Raw genomic sequence first — 13,163 nt, forward strand, 5'->3', positions numbered from 1 at the left:
GTGGCGCTTCTGCACTGCTGGGAAAATGGCTCATCCTGATTTCCTTTCGTTTTTTTTAACGTGAGGTTTGTTAAAAGAAGGAGAAAATAAAACGATGTTCGTTCATCCATTTTACGAATTGATGCCCCAGGAAAAATTATGAGACGACCCTTTATTTTGGGAAAAACAGAGCGACAGCTTCATATCAGTTAAAAGCTAAAACTGGCACTAAAGCTTAAAATCTCCAGCAGCTACAACACTACAGTACATAGAATCAATAAAGCTTACAATCTTCACTATACTGAATCTGATAATAAGATTACACACTATATGTAGTCCTCTCTGAAAGCCCAACACATCAACGAAAAAACATCACGACGCATTCATGAACTATGGACGACGAAATAAGACCCTGGATTCACACAATCAACACTAACAAACATAGCAAAAAACCATGTGGCGGGAAGGAGGACAACCACATACTAGAGAAAACAAAGCAGAGAGCAGAATCTATGGACCAACTAAGGACATCAACGCAGGTCCGAAGGTTGCACATTTTTCTTATTTTGTTTTGTCAGGGGCAGCGAGATATGTATGAAACCGAACTTTTTTCGCTGCGTTAGGAACTGCTTTTGACGGTTCCCTTCAGTCTTGGATGGGAATGTTAGATCTTCTCTCAGTTCATTAAGCATTTGACTTAAAGCAACCCTTCGGCCTTCGCTCTGTCTTCTTGCCACATATTCTTCTGGCAGCACTTGCTTCCTGCTCAGCACGTCGCGCATCGAAACCGTGGGCCTCAAAACAGGTTTTGGTTCCTCATCAGCAAGATCCGGCCTGCGCATATCTAAGAGCGGTGAATTTAGTGGATGATCAGATGGATCGGAGAGATTCACTCTCTTAGCAGGTCCCACTCCCATCTGATCATGCTTCGGTGTCCATTTTCGCAGAGCCTCACCAGCTGCGTGTTGCTTCTTGTTTGCAATCTCCACTCTGTTTAGAGCCTCTTCCAGGGCTTGCTGACTGAATTTGACTTCTTCTGTTGCATCCTCTAACTTCCTCAGAATAGCAACCTTAGGAGTATTGGCCCCATCATTTTGGGACAGGGCCTCTCCTATATTTTTCTTTAGCACCTTCACTCCGTTCTGACTCTTAGAGTTGAAAGGAGACGGCCTTTCCAAGAACGAGATCGCATTATCTGGCTCAGGAAGGAGGAAGTTAAACGACCCTTCATTGTTTGATAAAGCCTTTATCTCCGCAAGTGCAACCGCCTCTGCAGCCCTAGCTGCTTCCTCCATCTTTCTGGCTGCAATTAATCTCATCTCAGCGGTCTTCTTGCTAGCATTCATCTGCTGGACTGACATAACAGCCCTTGATACTCCAAAGTTTCTAGCTTCATCCACCTCACTATATTGCTCAGGCCTGTAATTCCCATTTGGAAGTAACTCCATGATGTTTTTGCAGTTCCCAAAGAGGTCAGCATCGTCCCCCAATAGTGGCTTTGTCCTTTGCCGTTCTGGTTCTTCCTTCACAGATGATGCCCCTAAAGGCTTTGATGTCAGCCTCTGGCGGGTTTTCTCGAGCATGGCTTTCTCTTTCTTTATTTTCTTATTGAGAGACTCAACAGATGTTTGAATCAGCCCAAGCTCGTGTATGGTTTTACCCAGGTTCAACTTCGCTTGATTCAATTCCATCAGGATTAAATCAGGAGATGGAGAAGGACACAGGCTGGAAGTTCCCATGGCTTGCTCGTGGTTGCTCAGAAAATACTTATGATTTTCCTTATTCATGTCCTCATTCATAGGAGTTGGCATCCGTTCTTGCGGTTCAGGGACTGTCATGGATTTCAGCGCTTCATGCTGCAGTTGCCACTTCAAATCTTCCACAATCCTTTTGGTTGTTCCCAATCCTTCTAATACATCAAGCGTCTCCAGTTCTTTCACAATCAGATTCTTCTCCAATTCTAGTGTCTGTTCTTCCACTTTCTTTAAGTCAACTTCTCCAATTCCCTGAAGCTAAGAAAAGGCAATACGCAGTGAAAAATCAGAAAGATCCAGCATCGTCGTTTCACTGCAAAATTCTGGGTAGGCAAAGCACGTGCAGTGGGGTTAGCAGAAACAAAATGAAGAAAACTGGATTTTCTTTCTATACGGTGAAATTGAATGCATTATTATGTATGTTTATAAGAAAGAAAAAAGAGTGGTTTGTCAACGTTATCTTGACTCTTGAAGGTGATGGGTTCTTTCTCATAAAGAAAATGGAAATAGCAAAAAGGCATGCTGCATTAAGAGGATCCAAAAAATAACTCCTTGCTTCCATGGAGATAACCTTTTAGTGTCACCACGCAACTCTTTATTACCGCTTAATGGAGATCCACAGTGTTGGTCATCTAAAAGTAATATGAGAAGAAGATGATTCAACATCAACATCAACATCACTTTTATCCCAAACTAATTGGGGTCGGCGGTTGATGAACCCAAAAATAAATAAAATAAAAGCAAGACAATATGAGAAGAAGATGATTATAAGCGTAAAATTAACATGAAAAGAAAATTATTTGCACGTGTCAGGCACACACCCGTCTCAGCACCTTGAGAAACAATTTCACAATGAGCAACCAACATCCTCCATTATGCCTAAAAATAATTTTATGTGGAAAAAGCGAGGCCACTATGTAGAAGTCTTCAATGCAAAAAGCACAAGAAGGCAAGACCTCCAACTCACTAGTGGATATACGTACGATAGATTTTGATGCTAAGGGTAATCACGCGTCTGTGTTCACGAGTCAATGAAATGAAAGATTGGAGGCTTGGTCTCTTGCAGGCAGCAGGAAAAGAAACTTAAAGTTTTCATCCAAAAGCAGATTTTAGCTTATAAAAGGCCTCATGCATGTAGAGGCTCCCACAGCTATCTTGCTTATAGCAGACTTTTTCTTCGGTTGAAAACTGAAAGAACCAAATTCGATCTTGGTGCTGATTATGTCCTTTAGGGTCATATCATTGGCAGATAATTCTCACATACGAGAATGCAGGGAGCGAGTGATTCATATAGCTCTTCACATGCAAATGGAGTAGCTAGTCAGCTCTTATTCAGGGTCCTTAATTATAAGTGGGGAAACTACAGTCCTGTGGCCTAAATCTTCTCCTAGAATTCAATTCATCTTGTCATTATCTTGTTTTCTGGTGAAAACAGAAATAGCATTTGCCGTCCACTATGAGCATAAAAGCAATTAATGTATGGCTATGGCTAGCTCTCCAACTTAAGAGCCAACAAAATACTCAGAGGTATTAGCAATTGCTAAAGAAATCAAACATATGGGAAAAATGATAAGCACTCTGCTAGGCTTGGCTGTCCCTGCGAACCCCATATGCATGGACCAATACAGATAAATATAATAAAGGTGCGTGGATTTATAATTAATATGTCATCTGAGGAATTCCAGTTCTGCTCAACGAAGCTACAGCTTAATAATAACAGAATGAGCACAAGAAATTCCTCGTAAACAATTGTGCATTGCGAATCTAATTAAAGGAAACGACAAACCGCTCCCAATAATGCATCTACAACACACAACCACATCCATAAAAGCATAATTTAACGGAACTAATCTGTAAGAAGAAAGACCACAGCTTACTTCCAAGTCCACACTATGTCATTAAGTTCTCATTGCTTATCAACTCCCTAAGAAAGACAACCGACCAGAACATGCATGAAATTGAAGTATCCAGCAACTACAGGACCTGCAACTCCCTGGTTTTGTTCCATATGTAGCAATTTATGATTTCGAACTTTATTTCCTAAAAAGCAGAGAAGCTTCTTTAGCATGAATGCCAATTCCAAACAAAGAAAACACTTCCCACGAGAAAGAAACAACAGCAGTTGACTGATTAAACTCGAACTGAGTAAAACAATCTATAGACTAATAAGGATTAATCAATCATTACACAAAAACAGCATGCATAAGCGAACTTACATAAGAATGTCTAAGTCCAAGGCCGTGAAGCGAGAACCAAGACCCACTTCCTTCAAAATGGGTCACCGCCTCCTTCACCGACCCGAACGGCGGCGAAGTATCAATCTCGACCCTCAAATTCACCTTCTTCGCACCCGGCATCTCGGTGCCGCCGGGCCCGAAATCGCCTTCCGGGCTCGGATAGTACTCTTTGGAACAACATTTGTCCGAAACACCATCCACGGTCTCCGCCATTGCCGGAGCAGAGGTGGATCTTCTCGAGCAGGATCAAGACCCTTTAAAGAACCCGAAGAAAAAGGACCCATCGTGGAAACGAAAAACCAGAAAAGCGAATTCTCGAGGAGCAACTTTTGAATTACCAAGAATAATAATGGGCCGTCATGATTATGCTGCTGCTGGCGTTGCAGAGAGGGAGAAAGAGAGAGAGAGAGAGAGAAGAAAAGGTAAAAACCAGAGTGGGGAGTGAAAAACGCGAGAGGGGCAAAAGAAGAAGATGGTCCACACGGGATGAGTGCACTGATTAAAGAGAGAAACAGGGCAAAAGGAAAGATGATAAAGGAGCTAACTTTTTCGGGTTTGATTTATTAAAAGCTCTCTGAGATGTGACTGCGGGGGTGGTGATTTGAGGGAGCTCTGCGGATGGTGAGCTTGGAGGGCGTCGTGGGTATTGGAGCTCCACTTCTTGGGTTCGTTGATGACGCCAAGAAGTCAACCGGAGAACGTTCCAAGAATCGATTTCATGAAATGTGCCAGCCACAGCGAGAGAGAGAGAGAGATTGCGGGTTGTCGGAGGTTGCTGACGAGTCTTTTCCTGTTTTTTCTTCTTTTCCGTTTGACGGTGATTGCGGTAGGAAATTCCGGAGCTTTGCTTAAAGTTTACGACTTTTCCTTTTCCCGATGATGATGGGCCGGGCTTTCAATCAGAGCCCGAATCTCTCACCGGTATTCCCATTTCAGCTTTTGCTTGGATGAGAGAGAGGAGTTTCCACTTTGAAATGCATTCTGAACTTTTTAAATGCGAAAGAGAATAATTAGTCTGTTCAATAACGACGAGTCGCTCACGTATCGAGAATTCATTAGATCTGTGATGATGCTAACTAAAAATGCACTTCCCCCTCTCAAATGCGATAGAAAATGAATAATCGGTTCGGTCATGACGAATCGCCAACGTATCGAGAATCTACGGGATCCATAACGATGCCAGCTTAAAAACGAAGTCTTCAATAGTTGTCCAAGACGAGGAACCTTTGGCTTTTCCGCTTTTGTCTTTATGATTCCATCTCCCGTCTCTTTCACTGCGAATTTCGATATGCGTCCATCTCATCTTATATCCACCGTACCCAATTGAATTTGGAAATCCGGAACCAATTGAAATTTCGATGAGAAAGGATCTTTGTCTCGATTGCTGTAACGTAGTTGATTTTATTTACCGCATGATCTACGCGACGCATATAAAAATTTTCTTTTTTTTTTTTTTTTTTACGTTGTTAGGTCTTCGAATGGAGAGATTATTATACCTTCTCCAGTATAGTATCACCTTTCCTTACATAATCGAGGACTCCATATATGTAGGTTTCGAATCTCATTTTACTTCGTAGACTATTATACTCCAAATTCGATGGAGGTGGATTCGCCAAAAAGCGTATGATCAAAAGGGGAAAAAGCAATACAATTTGGGTTTGACTTTTCTCGATGTAAATCAGAATCCAATTGACAACTCCGAAGTCCACGCTCTACTAATTTAGGATGCAAAGATGTCAAGAAAATTGCGTGAACTTTATCATTCAATCAATGTGAATTGAGTCGACAGTCGACAGATTGCTACGAGAGTATTCCGGACATCTAGCGAAAGTCCCATGTGATTGATCGAATCAAAAGTTCCATGTGATTGATCGAACCAATCCTCTCGAGCTTTGTTTAATATTTGTTCGTAGTGGAGTCAATGAAGTATGCTGACTTAAGCCAAAAAGGAGGCGGGGAAAAGCAGCTAAGCGAACATCTAGTATTTAAATACTTACGTGTTTGTAGTCTATCTTCACGTACATGAGTTTTGTGTTTTTTTCCGAGTCATTTGACTGGGCATGGGATATGGGTAATCGGTTTCAAAGTAGGCACATTCCGGATATGAAATCCGAAACCCGCTTTATCGGGATTAGTACCCATTTTTTTGAATGTGGAATCCACCTATTATATATTGAAATCAGGAAAATTTACCAAAAAAATCTTAAATATATTGCAATTATGTCAATTCAGTTATAAACATTTTTTTGGTCAATTTAATCATAAACCTTTTACATTCGTTCCATTTAGTCATAAATCTTTTGAATTTATGCTAATCTAGTCATTCCGACCAACTTTGACAAGAAATTGTTGACATGGGCGCGGCCGACTTTGACGTGGCCAATTTTAAATAATATTTCAATATTTTTTAGATTTTATTTTCTTTCTTTTTTTTTCTCCTTTTATTCTTCTTGCTTTGGCTGGCGAGGTCGACCCCACCAAGTGCGGGTGGGGCCGAGCTTCACCGACTAGAGAGGAAGAAGAAGATGAGAAAAAAAAGAAAGAAAAAAATTAAAACTTTGAAATTAATAAAAATATTATTTAAAATTGGCTAGATCGCACCAATTTGTCGTTAGCCGTGTTGCATCGATAATTTTCGATCAAAATTGACGGGAATGATTGAATTGAGACAAATGCAAAAAATTTAGGAACAATTTGACAAAAAAAAAAAGATTTAGAATTGAATTGGTACAATTGTAATGGATTTTGGACTTTTTTTTTTTTTTTGGAGTGTTTCCCTAAAATCGACCTTATTGGCCTGATCCGATTTCAAGGTATACCTAGGAACCGACCAAATCCTTTCTTTTTTGTTTCATGCTTCATATTCGTTAAAGTGACAAACTTTAATAGAACATCCCCCTATTTACAACCCAGACAAATAGTAGTTACAACAAAAATAAAGCCAGCAACAAAAGGTGCAAGGTAAAACTAGAGAATTAGGGTTTCTCTGTCTAGTACTACGGTCCGGTCCGGTTTAGCTCCCAAAATCGGGAATTAGACCGGCAATGGCCGATTCCAAAATTTGGGACCCGAGAGTCAGACCGATACCGTTTGGATAAGATAATTCCAATCCAGTTCCGAGGTCTACCGTAGACTGATGCTCACCCTCACGTGGGATGATAATAAATAATAGTGGGGGTCGAAAGAGAACCGAACCGTCGTTATCATTCCCAAGATTAATTTTCCTCGCGCATGCTTTTTATAGCTGAGGAAGTACAAGCGTGTAAAAATTAAACGTAGGGACCAAGTACCATAACTGTGATTACAATTGAGTTAACAGGAAGAAGATATCGAGATTTGAGGAGCTCGCACGTGGTTTGCGGTCATGTTGCCCCGTCTAATCCGCAACCGGACATGGCCACTAAATTGTTTCCTACTCAAAAGATTAAATGCTCGAACACTCTCCACGTCTCTAATCGACGCCTTGGCTTGTATCCTGGCCTAAAGCAATTATTGAAACGTACAGTACTTCCCATGCATGCTTTAAAATTAACGTTATACAGGAGACTGTGTTACGATGTTCGAGGACTCGAACACCAGATGATTTGTCATGCTCTCTGCTTATACCTTCGTTTAGTAACGTGTTAGGCAATTTCAAAGCGCTTGATGAGTTTGATAATCATGCTTAGTCTAAAATCATCCCCGATGAATCATTCGATGACTCTGGGCTTTTGATTGGAATACCCTACTGATCAAATACAGACATAATGATTAATTTATAAGGGTAAGTATCATGTGCCTCGTCCCGCGGAGGTTTCATTTGCTAACCGAGTTACGCACATAAAAGTCGGTAATTTAGCACGGAAATTGGCAATTTATAAACTGTTCAAGAAAGAGTTGATAATTCATATAAGAAGTATTGGCAAGGCACGGACGAATTAGTCGAACATAAATCGTGGTTCACCTTTTCTTACCAACACTTTTGTGAAACTTATAAAAAAAAATTTAATTGCACTTTGGTGATACGTTTTAGGGCTTGCAGTGCGCATGTTCCAAAAATTTATGAAACTCGTAACGATGAGAAAGAAAAGCCCTTATTTTTCGGGCACTAAACAAAGAGGTCTCTAGTCTCTACTAACTACCATAAGATATAATCACGGCTGTCTCGTCAATAATCGTGACCTCTGGATACTTTTAGCTTAGAACTACAAAAAAAAAAAGAAAATCAGGAAAGTATAATATTAGTCAAGAAGAATTGTTGTACCTTACGACATGCTTAACCCAGAAAATGACTGTTTTATCCCCAAAGAGAGAGAATTATGAAGGACCCTCTAGAGGTGGCCGGTTCGGCCGAACCGCCGGTTCCGGTTTAAGAACCAGCCCTTGAAGGAGCCGGTTCCGATTCCAGGTTCGAACCGCCGATTCCCAAGCCCAATGGCTCTTTCCCCTGTGCCTTCCCCTTAATTTTTTTTCTTTTTTCTTTTTAAACGGGTCGGAACCGTGGGCCCGGTCAACAGGCCGGTTCCGGGTCCCCAGGCCCATTTGGCCATGTCTAGGACCCTCTCTCAATTTTTTTTGCTTCTGAAATTCAAGATGGTGCTGCATTGAATGCTACCACCATGGGATCTAGTATCTTGCAACCACCTGCCATGCTTTTGCCTTAGTCCCACGATTTAATGGGAGAGGAATAAAGTGGCGGGGGGGATAAAAATGATTCAGCCGAAAAAGAGTCGGAAAGCATTTAAAACAATTCGTGCCCACAGGAATTGGTCCAAATCGATTTGTTAGTTGGACGCTTCATTGATTCTTTCTCGCGTGCGAAAAGGTTGGGCCACCAATTGTTGAGCCATCTAGTCTTCAATGCAGAGATCGCAGAGAGTGAGAGCTACTGGTGATAGTACACAGTTTGGGGTAGAAATTTTGGCCTCTAACATTTTAACTTCGCCAATTTAGTACTAAACTTTTGCTCTAAATTTCAGTGTGGTCATCTTTCGCCGTAAATTACCGATTCGGCGGGTCTAGTGATCGCTGACCATCCTACGTGAAATCGGAATAACTGCATGGAAATTTCGCTCAAAGATTCACAACTGAATTTGCAAAACCGGAAAGTTTACGATCGAATAGAAATCCGTACAATAAGTTCATGGCCGATTTGGATAATTTCTCGTGAAAAGTTGTCACCGATAAAGTTAAATAATGCGAAAACGTGATGGTATGTATAATTCGATCTATTTACAGTTTTTAAGTAATAAGATAATCATAATAACAAACATAATCGATCAAGGATTTGAATAAATGTCGACTCCTTCGGACTCTTATTTTATGGTTGATGTTTTAATTGTTTTCTCAAAATGGAAAACCTTTGAAAATGGACACCGCCGACAGCGATGACGATGCACTGTGGAAGACAAGGGAGGGTGTCGGGACCAATGCAATCGTCCATGTCACATCGATCCACCCGGAAGGCCATGGAAAATTGTTAAAGACTGATAGCACAAATAAACTATGCTTAAATCAAATCAAAAGCAGATGTTGTTTTATCCTTTTATATCCGTATATGTATCTATATATTTCACAGAAATAAATAACTTGAATTTTTTTATAAAAATAATCGCTTACATCTCTCACAAAAAATGAAAAAATAAATTTTATTTGTTAATTATTTCAAGCAATATAAGTGATCATTTTTAATAAAATATTTTTCAAATCATTTACTTTTCGTGAAAAAGATAGAGTCAGAACCAACTCTCGTTTTTAAAACAAGCAAAAAGTTAATAGTCCACCTTTTAAAGATTTTGTAACTTATAAGATTGGCAACTACTAGAGAATTAAATTCGACGGTTCAAATGCCGCACGTCGATCATTCATCTCCTCGTCAGTGGTCCACATTCGATGTCTTGCTACCATACAATGTTTCAACACTAATGGCCATGCCAATCTATATAATCTCGATTCATATACCTAAGTCTATAAAAATAGTCTTTTGCTAACGGTCCGTGAGGACATAATCAATCGGTCCAGAGATAAACATTCATCGAGCAAGGATATGCTTGCTGCATCTAACTCTAAAGATCGTCACTTTCCAACTTTAGGAAAAAAAGAAAAATAAAAAATCCCACATGAATACGTACCGAGTCAATGATAATTCCTTATTGAATTGCCCCAGAAAGGGTGGATGCAATTAATGAGAATGGCGGTTGAGGGGAGAGAAGCAGCTTAAATTATTGCGCAAATTACTAAATTCCCACGACCCTCGACCACACTCTCCTCAAAGATTTATTCTATTCCATTCCATTCTTTCCTCTCACGATCAGCTTCTTCTTCGGATCTTGAATCTCTTCAGATCTTGCAAGAGAGCCCAAGAGCCACCCCACCCCACCCCCAACAAAGACCTGAGAAGAAGAGACTCTTCTTCACCCCCCTCCCAAAAAGGAAACAAACAAGGAAAGAAATGACGAATCCTAGCCCTAACCCTAGGAGCCATCATCATCGTCCGGAGACCTCCTTCCAAATCAAGCAAGATGGCAAGTTCTTCTCTCGGCTCTTGTCTAGGGAAAGCTCCGCCGCCAACACCTCCTCCCGCCTCCCCTACTACGGCGGGGCCGCCCGCTCGGTGCCCTTCACGTGGGAGTCCCAGCCAGGGACGCCGAAGCACGCCTTCTCCGGCGCCTCTCCCCTCCCCCCACTCACGCCTCCTCCTTCCAGCTCCGCCCCTGTGCTCACCGGTCCCAGCTCCTCCTCCTCCTCGCAGTGCCGTTGTCGCAAGCGGAACGTGTCCATGAGCGCCGTGTTCTCGAGGCTCGCCTCGAAAAGATCCCACCGCGCAACGCCGTCGTCGTCGTCGTCGGTTTCTTCAGGGTCGACATCGTCGCCGTCGTGGTCGTCTTATAATTCTTCCCCATCCACTTCGAGGTTCCGCATCCATCGCCAGTTTATCTCATGTTCGGGGTCTTCCACGCGTTACGGGTCGAGCTGCTACAATGAAGAGATCGGCGACGAGAAAGAAGACGGCTATGGATCTCCGGATTCCACCCTGAGCTTCGGGGAGAGTAGGAAATATTCGAACAAGTTCAGGGGTTGCTATTCGATGGGGAACGTGAAAAAGAGGTTCTTGTCCATTTTAGGGCATAGACGAGGTACTTATTGAAGTCGTAGGATTTCGAGTTTAAGCTTGTGGGACTGTCTTCTTGAACTTTCATGTATTTGACGATGGCATGGACTCTTGGAACTCATGGAACGTCTTGTTCCATTTCTTTTCTTTGAATCGTCTGTCGTAAATCTCCTCCTCCTCCTCCTCCTCCTCTTCTTCTTCATTACAGCTGAAAATCAGCAAATTTGTACGATGTCAATCCACAGAGTTTTGGAATAAGTGATTGAATTCGTCGTGCCATCATCCCAACATGTCTGCTTTATTATATTTTCTTCCTTCCCTTCATTTCCTTTTTTTGGGTCAATATATTGGGGGTGGTTTTCAGAACAAGGGGGCATTAATTGGGGAATTGGCGTCCAATTCCATCTGAATCTGAACTTCAAGATAAACCTTAAATATTATATTTTTTATCTGTATCTACACGTACAAGGTGATGAAGCTAGTGCACCGAGACCCTCATCTCTTGACATGACACCATCAATCTCAGCACTTTGTCATTCGGCCTTTATCCTAAAAGAAGACAAATTAAAAAAAAAGGAAAGAAAAGGGGAAAATTTGTCATTCATCGTAAGATCTTGTCAGGCACTTCTCCACTAGTTTTGCTCAAACATATATGGCCAAACAGATAAGTCGTGGCCTAGAGGCTGAATAGGAAGTAATTGTTTGCATTTTGTTGCATCAACTACAGCCGGTCAACGGCTAATCTTGGAGGAGGCAAGCGGAAACTTCCGAATTTGTTGCTCGAATGTGGTAAAATATAAGTATGTTAGAACTGTTTTGCAGTGGCTATGGCATTTATTAATAATTGTGTTGGATGATTTTCATTTGTTTTCCATTTTCAATTTGAATAATGCTAATCACATGAGACTTACGTATGAAGCGAGACTTATATAGCCTACTAATTTATATATTCTTTATTAAGTGATTTGAATTGTAATCTTTGGTAAAATTAAAAAGATCGAAATAGTAAGCATAAATTTAGAATATGCCATGAAATGATATTGTGAAAAAAAATTTGATTTTGGAAAAGTGGGAGAGCAGTTAATACTTTGACAAATTTGTAGAATCGATGCATGTGAAGATAAACTGAGGTACACATTCTTTGATTTGTAGAATATGAGATTGCAAAAAGGGAAAATGCGAGCCAATTGAGAATTTTGACTTATATACATAACATAGTATCATTGTAACCAGCTGTGGGCGGAGAATCATCGAGGGTTTCATTTTGATTGGATTGGAAGTCCAAATCACTTTCATTTTCTTCTAATCAAATTCTAACTGTTCCGCGACCCTTGGCTTCATGGATCAATCCTAAGTTTTGAGCATTTGAGTTGATGTAAGATTGGCCTGGTTAACCTAATGACTCTTGTTCATAATATTGTTATGCACTTACGTGGGTGTTAGACGAAAAACTTAGCACGGTGGCAAAATACGGATTTTGAGGTTGTCCCATGGCGGATTTTGACGTTTCGAGTAAAGAAAACTCATCTCGCAAGTCATGCTTTTGCCAATCGCAACAAATGACATCGATCCAAATTCGAGCTACTCTTGTTAGCATCACAAAATTACAAGCATGAGATCGTGGAGAAGGAAAACACTAGAAGTGCATCAAACATTTTGTTCCTTGTTAGAAGTTTAATTCCTAGGCCGCATTTTTGAATATATTCTAAGGTAGGCAACACTTTCATGGACATGGGATTTGAGTACATAGGCGCGTCGGAATTTACTGGCGCACAATTTCTCTGATGGGTCATTGCCTTTTGCGAGAGGTGAATCAAGAAAACTTAGGGCCTAGGCCCACTAGAATGTTCATGATTTTCCCAACTTGAATGACCCGTTTACTGTGATAGCTGGGCCCATTTACGGCCCGATAGCCCAACAGAAAGACAACGAAGGCAGTTTTGTAATGCATGATATGACCTTGACTTTTGAACTTTCTATTATTTTTTGCAAGATCTTGCCATTCCCGCAATTTAAATTTTGTTTAGGGCGACATATCTAAAACTTTTTAAACACTTCATGTATGGATATGTAAATTCGCATGTAATGCATTTCATAATGTTT

At 40.9% G+C, this 13,163-nt stretch overlaps 2 protein-coding genes across 3 annotated transcripts; one reads left to right on the forward strand and one right to left on the reverse strand.

The window, feature by feature from the left end:
* Window positions 1-251: 251 nt before the first annotated feature.
* LOC115743679 (WEB family protein At2g40480) lies at window positions 252-4,595 on the reverse strand. 2 transcript variants are annotated; one of them, XM_048278631.1, is made up of 3 exons: window positions 4,309-4,595; window positions 3,950-4,224; window positions 252-1,991 (listed from the first exon to the last, which is right to left on the reverse strand). In XM_048278631.1, the coding sequence occupies exons 2-3, from the start codon at window positions 4,181-4,183 to the stop codon at window positions 510-512; spliced, it is 1,716 nt and encodes a 571-aa protein (XP_048134588.1). In that variant the 5' UTR covers window positions 4,184-4,224; window positions 4,309-4,595; the 3' UTR covers window positions 252-509. The 2 variants fall into 2 exon arrangements, with proteins under 2 accessions (XP_048134588.1, XP_030534434.1); XM_030678574.2 differs by having other exon boundaries at window positions 3,950-4,595.
* A 5,805-nt stretch (window positions 4,596-10,400) lies between these two features.
* LOC125315057 (putative protein TPRXL) lies at window positions 10,401-11,096 on the forward strand. Its single transcript, XM_048278965.1, has one exon. It carries the CDS (start codon window positions 10,401-10,403, stop codon window positions 11,094-11,096), a length of 696 nt encoding a protein of 231 aa, XP_048134922.1.
* The last annotated feature ends 2,067 nt before the right edge of the window (window positions 11,097-13,163 follow it).

The sequence above is a fragment of the Rhodamnia argentea genome, chromosome 5 (genome assembly GCF_020921035.1).
Source record: "Rhodamnia argentea isolate NSW1041297 chromosome 5, ASM2092103v1, whole genome shotgun sequence".
NCBI lineage: Eukaryota > Viridiplantae > Streptophyta > Magnoliopsida > Myrtales > Myrtaceae > Rhodamnia > Rhodamnia argentea.

Coding starts and splice junctions, on each gene's coding strand:
- LOC125315057 (XM_048278965.1), top strand. CDS start 10,401: ATGACGAATCCTAGCCCTAACCCTAGGAGCCATCATCATCGTCCGGAG.
- LOC115743679 (XM_048278631.1), bottom strand. CDS start 4,183: ATGGCGGAGACCGTGGATGGTGTTTCGGACAAATGTTGTTCCAAAGAG. Junction 1,992..3,949: donor TTGGACTTAGACATTCTTAT/GTAAGTTCGCTT, acceptor GCCTTTTCTTAG/CTTCAGGGAATTGGAGAAGT.